Here is a 13,436-nt window from a genome sequence, read left to right as displayed (position 1 = left end):
GACATGGTGGTCAATTTGCATATTACCTCTTTATTGTATAGGATTACCTACTACATATCTGCTAAGTACTTCAACTATATTAATTCATTATAACCTTGCAAGAATCCTAAGAGGTAAATATATTAAATCATCATTTTAAAGGTTGAGAAAATGAAGCACAGAGAAGTTTAAGTAAAATAGTCATGATTTTAATCTAGGAAGTCTAACTCTAGAATCCAAATTCTAAAAGATAACTTCCTGAGAGTGACAATTCACATAAGAGTTTGTGAGAGAGTTCTAAAGGTAGTTAAGATGGCTTTAACTCTAATGATGTTTAAGCATTGAGTGAACCACTTCCAGTACATTTATTTCTCAACTATCTCATTGACATATTCTGAGTTATCAAGACATGTTGTTTTTTTTCAATAATCCATACCATCCAATTGTTCTTTATTTAGGCACAACCTGAAGTGAAATTCTCCTGCCAAGTAGGGTAATGGAACGAATTGTCTCTAGAGGGCTATTCTAGCCTGAAGGTTTTGTGATTGAAGTTTTATATCAAGCAGATTTTTTATGCCATCAAAAATGAAAAAATGTGTACCTATTAACACCCTGTAATATCCTTCAGACTATCACAGTTTAAAAAATCATGAAATAAACTGTGGCTTCTAGCAGAGTCATCAGTTTAGGTGTAGTAGCTGAAACATACATGTGTTTCAAGACACATCAAAAGAACAATTTCCCTGAAAGAAAAACAAAATTATTTAACATTTTTGATAGTCACTTATCCTTTCCTGGTTAGACATAAATATGTAATGATTATGTACATGTTTAGCTATTACTACTGTTTTTATTAATTACCTTCATTTACATTTAGGTGGCTTATGAAGGTTTCAAAATAATTCTATCTGTATTAGCTCCCTAAACCTCACACAAACCCTACTAGTTTTTATTCAAATCAGGTGTTATGTAGTAGACAGGCATGAGCAAAGCAGGAACCATAGGCCAGGTACAGAGATCATTGGAAGGAAAGTCCCCAGGTGCCTAGCCATGAACAATTGCAGTGTGGGACTTTACACCCAGGGTGACCTCTTCCTGACTAGCATACTGATAGTCATGTGGTAGACCTCCTCAGAGGAGGAACTAGGGGACCAAAGAACCCTATCTAATAAAAGAGTAATATGCAAATTGGCCATACCTCTGCTACACCCACAAGCCATGCCCACCAGCCAATCAGGAGTGAGTATGCAAATTAACCCAACCAAGATGGTTGTGGCCAAGGAGTGAACAGGAGGCTTGAGTTTCCCCAGCGATGGAGGAAGCCAAGTTCCTGGCCTGCCCTGGCCTCTGCTGAAGGCTACAAAGTTTCAATTGTAGAAGATAAATAAATCCCAGACACCAGGGCCTCTGCTTGGGTCGCCGGGGGGCGTGGTCAGCCTGAAAACCACCACAGGCCCCTCACCCAGGCTGCCCCATGCCCCAAGGGAACCCCCACCCTGATCCAGGACACCCTTCAGGGCAAACTAGCTGGCCCCCACCAGTGCACCAGGCCTCTATCCTATATAATAAAAGAGTAATATGCAAATTGACCATCACTCCAACACACAAGATGGCTGCCCCCATGTGGTCAAAGATGGATACCCCCATGTGGACACAAGATGGCCAGTAGGGGAGGGCAATTGGGAGGGATCAGGCCAGCACGGGAGGGCAGATGGGAGGGACCAGGCCTACAGGGAGGGCAGTTGGGGGTGACTAGGCTGGGAGAGGAGGGAAGTTGGGGGCAACCGGGCCTGCCAGGAAGGGCAGTTGGGGGCGGGGACCCAGGCCTGCAGGGGAGAGCAGTTGGGGATGACCAGGCCTGCAGGGGAGGGCAATTAGGGGCAATCAGGCTGGCAGGGGAACAGTTAGGCATCAATCAGGCTGGCAGGGGAGTGGTTAGGGGGTGATCAGGCTGGCAGGCAGAAGCAGTTAGGGGCAATCAGGAAGGCAGGCAGGAGAGCAGTTGGGAGCCAGCAGTCCTGGATTGTGATAGGGATGTCCGACTTCCCCTTTAGGCCTGATCCCGGTAGGATCGGGCCTAAACGCACAGTTGGACATCCCTCGAGGGGTCCCAGATTGGAGAGAGTGCAGGCTGGGCTGAGGGACACACACCCTGTGCACAAATTTCGTGCATCGGTCCTCTAGTAACCTCATAAGACTCCCATACAAACCCTGGCATTACCACTTCCTTAAGCATTAAGCCCTCAGGACAATGAGATTCTGACCAAATCAAATAATCTTAGGAATAAAGCCACAGGATGTTGACCACAAGGATACTTTTTGTGAAACTAGAGATAACGTCTAGTCTTCAGTTGTGTTTCAACTACAGGTCCAGAAAAGCAGCAAGGTCAGCAGAGCTGACAGCAGGACCAGCTGTGATGACTAATTACCCCCTGCCCTAGAACCAACCAATCAGTGGAGACTAGAACCCTTAGGAGCCACACCTGGAAATCTGATGAATATTCTGTTGAGATTCTCCCTTGAGAACTCCAGATAAAAGCACTTAAAACAAAGAATCCAGCTTGCTCTCTTTCTCTTTAGCATCTCACACCTTTCCTGACCTCCTTCTTTTTCCCAGGGTGCACTCTCTCTCTTGCTGGAGTATGCTCACACCTTTCCTTTTCTCCTTCCTCTGAGTGTGTTCTCTCTGACTTTTTTCTTCTAAGTTCCAAAGCCCTTCTTTTGCCTCTGCAACTCTTTTCCTGAGCCCATGCAGCCAAGCAGGTTCACCTTTTTTACATCTTTAACTTTCTAAATAAATTTTATCTTATAATTTGAGTTCCTTGGCTCTAAATTATTTCTTTGTGAAACTCAAGTACCTAGGTTGCTGAAATTAGGTCTGCTCTAACTCCGCCAATAACACATGTTGCCATTTCACTGCTAACAGTTATATATTTTACATGTTTTTCAGATAAGTATATTGATCTCTTTACCTAATCCTAGTTACAACAGGAAGAGTATTATTAATATTATTTAATTTTTATTAAATTGCAAAAAGAGTCCTAGGACCTTTCCTGAAAAAAGGAGTTGAAAAAAAATCTCACCTTTGGGCTTACAATGTAAGATACTGTGATTAAATTACAAATCATCAGGTGATGATAGGTGACTTCCACTGGGGAGATATATTTGGCCACTGGCTTCATTTTAATTGCCCATGTCCTGCAGAGCACAGACTTTTCATTCAGAGGGCATGGAAATTGATGGTCAGGGAGGACTCCGTTAAAATTTGTGCTTGAAGGACAGATTTGCACTTTGGTTAGAAGAGAACAAGTAGGCAGTGACAGATAGTGAACACCATGTTTTAGAAGCAGCCTGAATGAGGGCAAAAAAAAAAAAAGAAAGTGGAAGAAGTATATAAATGGTAAAGGGTTCATAAAATATAAAGATATATTTTATGTTTTGAGAATAATAATGGATATATGCATTTACACACTGTCATTCAAATTGGTAGAATGTTATAGCACCTATTATTTAATTTGTTCCTCACAAAACACTATGTAGACAGGAAAGGTTTTATGGTCAGACAAGTAGGGTTACAGGTTCTAAAGGTTAATTTCACTTGGCAAGCATCACATAGGTGGTGATTAATGGAGCCAAGACTATCACTCATGCCATCTGGATGCTTTTTCTAGGCACTATTCACTCTACTATTTTTTTTCCACTGTTGATTTTTCCCCTTGAATTTTTACTTCTGTAAATGTCAATAACATCATCTAGTTTGTAGTTATTAGTAATTTTTAAAACTATTTTCACATGCAAAAATGCATCGTGCATTTCTCTTTTTATTCATTTAGCAAATATTTCTTGAGTACCTATAACCATAATGAGCATTATTCAAAACTCTAGGGATACAGTAGCAAAAAAATACAAAGTTCTTCCTATATGGACCTTATATTCTAGTGGGGAAAAAGGTGTGATAATGAATGAATAAGACATATTATATGTTTATTTTAAATACTGCAGAGAAACCTAAAGCAAAGTACAGTGAATCTAGAGATACTTCGGTGGGAATAGGAAATTGTTCTTTTTTATATGGCTGTCACTGATACAATGATAAATGCGCAGAGACTTTAAATTAATGAAGATTTTTCCAGATAGATGAAAGAGTATATACAAAGGATCTGAGGGGGTGGGGGGGAAGAATTCCTAGAGTGTTCAAAGAACATCAGACTGATCTGTATGGTGAGGCAGAGTGACCAAGGGGAAGCATGGTTAGAGACAAGGTCAGAATAGTATATGAGAGTAAGGGAATTGTAGACCATGCACTACCTTGCTTATTACAGGAATGAGAGTGGTTGTTACTATCAGTGAAGTGTGGAGCCATTGGAGAGTTTGAACAGACCAGTGACAGGATCTCACTTAACTTTTTAAATGATTACTCTGCTGTGTTGAGAAGAAATTATAGAGGGACAAAGTGAAAGCAGTTGCGAACCTGAGACTAGATGAGAGATGACAATTTGGACAAGTTCATATCAGTGGAAGTAAGGAGAAGATATTGAATATTGGATATATTAATAAGGTAGTACTAACAGGTTTTGCTTACAGTTTGGATGTAAAAGAAAGTGGAACTAAGGGTTACCCAATAATTTTGTCCTGAGTAGCTAGAAGGATGAAGTCACCATTAAAATGGGAATATTATAGAAAACCAGTTGTATGGGATACAAGGCAGAATAGGAATTCAGTTTGAAAAAGTTGGTTTTGACATGAGTAAGATCTGTTTGTTACAGTTATCTACTTTCGGGCAACAAATGACTCCATCAGTTAGTGGCTTAGAACAATAACCATGTTTATTTTGTTCAAAAGTTTGCTATTTCTTATTGTTTGATAGGGACAGCTCAGCTTTGTTCCACTGTTAACTGAGGTGTCTCAAAATTAAGAGCTGGAATGATCTAAAACTTCTTACTCACATGTCTGATACTTTATATTAGCTGTTATGATTTGCCTTTTATGACCTAGCCTTGGAAGTTACACAATTTCAATTAGGCCACATTTTATCATGAAGGCAACCACAAAGACCTATTCAGATTCAAGCAGAGAAGAAATAGATAGGACCTCTGAATAGGGGAGTGGCATGGTTCTGTAAGAGTATGTGAGATCTGAAATATTGCTTGTTACCATTTTTTTTTTGTAAAGTATAATCTGTTTCAACATTCAAGTGGAGATTTTTGAAAAGGCAGATCAGTGGTCGGCAAACTCATTAGTCAACAGCCAAACATCAACAGTACAACGATTGAAATTTCTTTTGAGAGCCAAATTTTTTAAACTTAGACTTCTTCTAATGCCACTTCTTCAAAATAGACTCGCCCCAGGCCATGGTATTTTGTGGAAGAGCCACACTCAAGGAGCCGAAGAGCCACATGTGGTTCGCGACCCGCAGTTTGCAGGCCATGGAGGCATATCAATGTGGGAGTTTGGAATTCATGGTAGTAGTGTTGCCAGAGATATAGAATAGGAATTCTTTAACAAAAATATATTTAAACTAGAGGCTCAGTGCATGAAATTCGTGCACAGGGGTGTGTGTCCCTCAGCCCAGCCTGTACCCTCTCCAATCTGGGACCCCTTGAGGGATGTCTGACTGCACGTTTAGGCCCGATCCCGGTAGTCAGACATCCCTCTCACAGTCCAGGACTGCTGGCTCCCAACTGTTCTCCTGCCTGCCTTCCTGATTGCCCCTAACCACTTCTGCCTGCCAGCCTGATCACCCCCTAACCACTCCCCTGCCAGCCTGATTGATGCCTAACTGCTCCCCTGCCAGCCTGATTGCCCCTAATTGCCCTCCCCTGCATGCCTGGTCACCCCTAACTGCCCTTCCCTGCTGGCCCAATCATCCCCAACTACACTCCCCTGCAGGCCCGGTCCCCCACAACTGCTCTCTCCTGAAGGCCTGGTCACCCACAACTGCCCTCCCCTGCTGGCCATCCTGTGACAATGTGGGGGCAGCCATCTTGTGACAATGTTGGGAGGCCATCTTGTGATGACGTGGGGGTGGCCATCTTGTGACAATGTTGGGAGGCCATCTTGTGATGATGTGGGGGTGGCCATCTTGTGGCAGCCATCTTGTAATGATGTGGGGGCAGCCATCTTTTGATGATTGGGAAGGTCATCTTGTGAGGGCGTGAGAGTCAATTTGCCTATTACCTCTTTATTATATAGGATTATGATATTATATTATATATTGTAATAGTATATATTATCCTAATATATAAAGAGCCAGGGTCCATCACGACCTAAACAACCAGACAGATGACCAAACACCAGGCTAGGGAACTGAGGGAGCGGGAGCTGGAACAGCAGGCTAGGGATCTGAGGGAGCAGGAGCTGATCAATCAGTGGCAAGCGGCTGGAAAGGAGACCTCTTGGTCCCTCCTCCCAGCCCTCAGACTCCAATCAATTGGTGGCGGAGGTGGGGTGGAACTGAGGACTGGTTCCCTTAGTAGTGCTGCAGGTTCAATTTCAAGAGGACAGGACAGGCACCAATGGACCAGCACTGCCCGCACAATCCCAACAGCACTGCCAACTTCCTGGAACTCAGCCTCAGGCACTGCAGCTGCGTCCCCTCCTTAGACACTCCACAAGGAATAAAGGATACTGCCAGCAGTGCCAGGTCACTCGAGCTGGCCCCCACCCGCCCCGCTCCAGATGAAGTGCGATCACTGCACATGGAAGGAATGTAGTAAAAAAACAAAAACCAATGACCAAGGGCCCGCCTCCATGAGCTCTCGGGAGCCTCCGAGCGCTGGGTACCCCAACTATTTTAGGGCCCTCCTCTTGCCACTTCCTGGGATGCCTTCTGGCCTCGAATTCTTGGTGCTGATTGATCAGATTCTCATTCACCAGAGGGCTGCGTGAGTGGAAACGCTCCTAGGCTGGGAGACAAGTAACCGGTATGAACTGTGCTCAGGGACTGGACAGCCCCTGGTTCAAGTGGATGATTGGACAGCCCCTGGTTCAAGTGGATGTGCACTTCTGCGCTGCAGGGCCCACCATCCCCTTCACATCAGTCTGGTGGACTCCGGGTGGACTCCGGGGACCGAGAGATGGAAGTACATTTGCCACCAGGCACCACCATTGGCTATGTGCTGCAGACCTGGCATCCCTTCCTCCCCAAGTTACCTATTGAAGATGCTGATCGCCATATGATCCTGCGAGTGGTGGGGCCCTGCTGGACCTGTGGCTGTAGCACAGACACCAACTTTGAGGTAAAGACTCTGGATGAGTCCCGCAGTGTGGGCTGCATCAGCAAGCAGTGTGTGTTGGGGGGCGGGGGGGGGGGGGCGGGAGGCTGCTCCAAGAAGCCCTCATGGATGCAGATGGCTTTGGCTTACAGTTCCCGCTGGATCTGGACGTAAGAGTGAAGGCTGTACTGCTGGGAGCCACATTCCTCATTGACTACATGTTCTTTGAGAAGTGAGGAGGCACTGGGCCATCTGCCATCACCCGTTAGGCGGCATCTCAGGGTGAGGACTGACCATCACTTCAGCTAGAACTCAAGATGGTCACCTGGCCTGGCCTGGCCCCTCCTTAGAGGCAGCCCCTTTCCTCCATCTACACTACAGAGGACAGACAGGGATGCCTAAGAGCCTGGGGCCATGGTGCCCCATCCTTACCCTACTCCCCTGGCCTCCTTCACCTGTGGCCCCCACATAAGGGTATGTATGAGAGACCTTCCCCTGCTACCTCTCACCACTGTCTCCAACCATCCCTCAGCACACAGGCATATATGCTTTCAAACTTTCCCTACTCACTTCCTCTCACCCCCTTTGAGGGCCTCTGCTCTGGATGGGGCTCTGGGGTTTTACAACAGAGCTGGGGTGGGAAAGGGTAAACAGCACCAAAGATGGCTGATATGGCCATCCACCTCTGCATCAGCTTGACCAATTAGTTCAGCCTCAGAACGTGGCACTAAGAGGGGATCCCTATCCCCAGCAATGGCTCTAGGGCTTCGACCCCAATACCAACCTCCTCTCCCCATGGCCCTCCCCACAGTTGGTGCTTGCTGCATCTCCATGTGCTTTACTTAACCACCCCTTCTTTCCCTGTTCCTACAAAGGAGGCTGCACCTTTGTATGTTATATTCATACTAGGGGCCTAGTGCATGAAATTCGTGCACTGGGGGGCTCCCTCAGCCCAGCCTGTCCCCCTCTCACAGAGAAGCAGGCCTAAGTTGCAGTCTGGCCTCCCTCTGCAGGAGGCAACCGGGCTGATCAGGGGAAGGCACCAGCCCCATCACCCCACTGCTGCAGCCACTGTCAGTCACTGCAGCCGCCAAGGTGTTTTCATCAACACAGACCCCAGTCCCTTCACCATGAAAAAATGACAACTTTCTTTAGGTATTTTCAAGATGTGTCTTTCATAGGATATGACATTTCTTTCTTTCTTTTTTATCCTCACCTGAGGATATGTTTGCATTGATTTTTAGAGAGTGTGGAAGAGAGAGGGAAAGACAGAGAGAAACATCAATATGAGAGGGACACTTTGATTGGTTGCCTCCTGCCAGGGAGGAGCCTGCAACCTAGGTGCATTCCCTTGATCAGACTCAAAGCTGGACCCTGCATTCAGCAGGCCAAGGCATTATGCACTGAGCCAAACTGGCTAGGGCAGGCTATGACATTTCTTAGCCCTTCAGCAGTGGACCTTCGTTTTTTCCTCCAGGAGTGTGGTGGCAAAAACCTAGATCACCTTTTTGGATTCTTATTACTCACATTACCAAGAACATTACCAGTGGTGTACAGGGAGCTTAGCCAATGAGCAGTCAGAAAAGGTGTTTCCTTTGCAGCTCACACGCAAAGGCAGGACTGCTGGAAAGCCGAGGCTGGCACCCCCCCCTGTCTCTGGGCCTGCTCAGTCCTCCACTGCAGCTTGTGTAGGGCCCCTCCCCACTCCACTAAAGCCTCTGATACGGCTTGGGCAGGGCCCCCCCCCCCCAGCTCTGCTCAATCCTCTGCTTGGGCAGGGCCCCCTGGCTCTGATCAAGCCTCTGCTGTGGCTTGGGCAGGACCCCCCAACTCCACTCCAGCCCTGCTTAAGCCTCTGCCAACCCACCCCAGCTGCTTGGCGCCAAGGCCCATAGGCCAGGAGTGGCCAGGGGCGTTCTGGGACCCCAGATGCTCAGGGACTACATGGAGGCCTACAGTTTCAGAGTGGCCTGGGTCCCAAGGATGTTCCCGGGACCCAGGCCACTAGGCGCCTGTGTATGCAAATTAACCCTCCATCTTTGTTTGGTTAATTTGCATACTCACTCCTGATTGGCTGTTGGGTGTCAAGGAGGTACAGTCAATTTGAATCTTTCTCTTTCATTAGTGTAGATAAACTTTGTAACATTTTGGAAAAAACACACACAAAGAAACAATGACCAAAAGAATGCTGCAGTCAATGTCCGTCTGGTACACCCCGGGAACTGAGAGATGGAAGTACAGTCACCATCAGGCACCACCATTGGCCATGTGCTGCAGACCTGACATCCCTTCCTCCCCAAGTTCTCCATTCAAGATGCCAGAGTCCAGCTCAGGAGAACGGAGAGAAGGAAGCATTCCATAAGTTGGCCAATGCCAAGATATTTCTGAGTGACTGCTTGGTGTGTGATAGTTGTGCGACTACAGAGGAAGGAGTCCAAGTTTCTCAGCAGAACACCAAGGACTTCTTCCATGTTCTGAACCTTAATAAGAAGGAACCTTAAATGAGAAGGAAGAGATCAGTTGGCCCACAAACAACTACACAGAAAGATAGGGCTCATGGCTGGCAAGTGCAGTGGTGGTGGTGGGAGCCTCTCCTGCCTCCATGGCAGCACTAAGGAGCAGCGAGCCCAGTGGTAAGAAGCAGCGAGCAGGCAGGCAGTAAGGAGCGAGGGGTCCCAGACTGTAAGAGGGTGCAGGCTCTTCTGAGGGACCCACCCCCCCAGTGCATGAATTTCATGCACCAGGCCTCTAGTTTTATATATAATGCACACCAGACAATATTCTAAGCAGTTGATATATTTCAACCAATTTGATCCTCACAGTAGCCCTATGAGATTGGACTATTATATGCACTTTGATGCATGTGAGGAAACTGTGGTACAGACAGGTGAAATAATATATCTAAGGGCACACAATAAATAACAAGTGTTTGCATCCACTGTACTCTATAGTTTTCCTTTTGGATATTTTATTCTTGGTTGATTTGTGCAAATTCCAAGAATAAAATGGGATGATTTATTATATGATTGTATCTGCACCAAATACAGAATTAAAACTATCCTTGACTATGAATCTAAAGAAGCAAATTTACATTATATCACACTAGAGGCCCGGTGCACGAAATTCATACATGGCAGGGGTGGGGGTTGTCCCTCAGGCCAGCCTGCACCCTCCTCAATCTGGGACCCCTCGAGGGATGTCTGACTGCCCGTTTAGGCCCGATCCTGGTGGGATCGGGCCTAAACGGGCAGTCAGACATCCCTCTCATAATACAGGACTGCTGGCTCCCAACTGCTCGCCTGCCTGCCTTCCTGATTGCCCCTAACCCCTTCTGCCTGCCAGCCTGATCACCCCCTAACCACTCCCCTGCCAGCCTGATTGATGCCTAACTCCTTCCCTGCCAGTGTGTTTGCCCATAACTGCCCTCCCCTTCAGGCCTGGTCCTTCCCAACTGCTCTCCCCTGCAGGCCTGGGTCCCACCCAACTGCCTTTCCCTGCAGGCCCAGTCACCCCCAACTTCCCGCCTCTGCCAGCCTGGTCACCCCTAACTGCCCTCCCCTGCAGGCTTGATTGCCCCCAACTGCTCTCCTTTGCAGGCCTGGTCCCTCCCAACTGCCCACCCCTGCTGGCCATCTTGTGGTGGCCATCTTGTGTCCACATCGGGGCAGGATCTTTGACCACATGGGGGCAGCCATCTTGTGTGTTGGAGTGATGGTCAATCTCCATATTACTCTTTTATTATTAGATAGGATAGAGGCCTGGTGCATGTGTGAAGGCCAGCTGGTTTGCCCTGAAGGGTGTCCCAGATCAGAGTGGGGGTTCTCTTGCGGTGTGGGGCGGCCTGGGTGAAGGGCCTGTGGTAGTTTGCAGGCCGGCCACACCCCCTGGCGACCCAAGGAGAGGCCCTGGTATCTGGAATTTATGTATCTTCTACAATTGAAACTTTGTAGCCTTGAGCGGAGCCAAGCCTCCTGCTCACTCCGTGGCCAGCAGCCATTTCGGTTGAGGTTTGTGTATCTTCTATAATTGAAACTTTGTAGCCTTCAGTGGAGGCTTAGGCTTGCAAGGGCAGGCGGAAAGCTTGGCTTCTTCTGTTGCCAAGGAAACCCAATCCTCCCTCCTGCTCTCTGTGGCTGTAGCCATTTTGGGGGGTTTATTAGCATATTTGCTCCTGATTGGCTGGTGGGCGTGGCTTGTGGGCATGGTTGTGGGTGTAGCGGAGTTAGGGTCAATTTACATATTACTCTTTTATTAGGTAGGATAAGGGCAACTATTGGTTAATAATTAAAAAGGTTTGCATTTATAATGTTGAGTTTATAATTTTTCTCATGTATATTATTTCATTTATTCCTAATAAACACATGTGAAAGAATAGTACACTTATTTTAAAAATGTGTAACTGAGGCCCAGAGAATCTGAGAGATTTTTCTTTAAGATCATACAATAGATGAAATTGGCCTCTCCACAAATTGAGTAGATGTTGATTATGAAACTTAGTGTCTCAATGGAAATTTTTTTCTACTATTTCTTTTAAAAAATATTTTTATTGATTTTGGAGAGGAAGGGAGAGGGAGAGAGATATAGATATATCAATGATGAGAGAATCATTGATCGGCTGCCTCCTGTATGCTCCCTACTGAGGATCGAGCCCGCAACACAGGCATGTGCTCTTGATGGGAATCGAACCCCAGTCCCTTCAGTCCACAGGTCGACCCTCTATCCACTGAGCCAAACCAGCTAGGACTCTACTATTTCTTAAACAGTCTTCTTCTTCTCCTGGCCTCATAGTAGTAGCTATAACCCCAAATTGGTGTGTGTTTTGATGGGGAATAAATTACTAGATTACTATAAATGTCCATGCCTGTAGTTCTATGATTTTCTGCACTCCGAAACCATGACCTGATTGAACACATTAATAGATAATATGAACTATATTTCTTCAGAAGCTCAATTAACCTTGGGATTTATTGTAGAGGAAATTTTATTAAAAATGTATCTGTCTGATTATTGTCAAAGATAGGGTAACAAACATGTAGTACAGACCATGACGTTTGAGAATTTATGTTAATCAGAGTAATAAATATAGCAGGTTTAACAATATAAAAACCTAAGTGTCTTAACATAATTATTTTTCTTTAACTCAGTACAAGTCCAAGGCTGTTTCTAGTGGGCAGTTCTTCTTTATGTAATAACTCACAGCTCTGCCATGTCAGTCTCCAATTGTAATCACAAGGAGAGAGAGGAGGTGGCAAGCAAGAGTGTGGAATTTTGAACAGAGGATTTTAGAGCCAGAAATAGAAATGGTGCTACACATATTTTATTACCAAAGCTCAGTCACATTAGAGCAAGGGAGGAAGGAAGGGCATTCTGATTCTGGATAGTTTTGTCTTCCTGTGTTGTAAAGAAGAAAATAAAAATTTGTTGAAGCACATAGTATTCTCTCTGCCACAGAAGAGGCATATCAAAGGTTCTACATGCCCTAAATATATGCCCTACCAGTCCCTCCCACATGATGACAAATTCCCATTTTTAGAGTTAAACATGCTTGAACAACAAGAGCATATGTTTATGTGTCGTATGCATGGTTGAAATGATCTTGGCTACCTCTATCATCATTTTGGCTTACTAGAGAAGAATCAGCTGTAGGGCATTTATATCATTTAATGAAAGCTCCCTAAAATTATGTTGCTGTGGTCCTCTTCCATCATCTTCAGCAACTTAGTGCATATATTAAGATATATTATTTTATAATTCACAAACTTTACAGACTTGATGTCATTTATAGTAAGTTTCACAATTATTTTCTGACAATGGGGCAGGAAGCATTTCTCTAATTTATAAAACAAAAAACTGAAGTTCTGAGAGGTTAATAAATCTTGCCTAATTTAAACCAGCTAGGAGGGAGCCACACTGAAATTAACCTAGGTCTCAGATACTTGGAATTTAGTATGGTGCCCTTCCCATCATAGTGATTTACCTCTCACATTTAACAGCATATGTATAGAGAGTTCTATGGAAGGTCTAGACAAGAAGGAACTCTTGAATATAGGTATTGAAATAGATATTTTTTTCAGTCTGAGCTTCATCAAACAGTCAAAGACACTTGTCAGTCAATAAGTATTTATTGAGCACCTACAAAGGAAATAATGCTGCTATGCAATGCCTTTGGAAGGAATTTATAATTTGTTAAGTATTTGAAAATTCACTTTCACAAGGTAAAAACTTCTGCCATACATGTGAGCT

At 45.3% G+C, this 13,436-nt stretch overlaps 1 protein-coding gene across 1 annotated transcript; it reads left to right on the top strand.

Moving 5' to 3' along the window:
• Window positions 1-7,055: 7,055 nt before the first annotated feature.
• Window positions 7,056-7,429, top strand: LOC114227657 (phospholipid scramblase 3-like). Its single transcript, XM_054717431.1, has 2 exons — window positions 7,056-7,264; window positions 7,300-7,429. Exons 1-2 carry the CDS (start codon window positions 7,056-7,058, stop codon window positions 7,427-7,429), a joined length of 339 nt encoding a protein of 112 aa, XP_054573406.1.
• Window positions 7,430-13,436: the final 6,007 nt, after the last annotated feature.

The sequence above is a fragment of the Eptesicus fuscus genome, chromosome 1 (genome assembly GCF_027574615.1).
Source record: "Eptesicus fuscus isolate TK198812 chromosome 1, DD_ASM_mEF_20220401, whole genome shotgun sequence".
Taxonomy (NCBI): Eukaryota; Metazoa; Chordata; class Mammalia; order Chiroptera; family Vespertilionidae; genus Eptesicus; species Eptesicus fuscus.
The sequence above is the reverse complement of the archived record's forward strand: the minus strand, read 5'-3'. Positions and strand labels throughout refer to the sequence as shown.

Excerpts from the sequence above, each read along its gene's own strand:
- LOC114227657 (XM_054717431.1), top strand. The coding sequence starts at position 7,056 with ATGGAAGTACATTTGCCACCAGGCACCACCATTGGCTATGTGCTGCAG. Across the intron at positions 7,265-7,299 it reads GTGGGCTGCATCAGCAAGCA|GCTGCTCCAAGAAGCCCTCA; the intron begins GTGTGTGTTGGG and ends GGGGGGCGGGAG.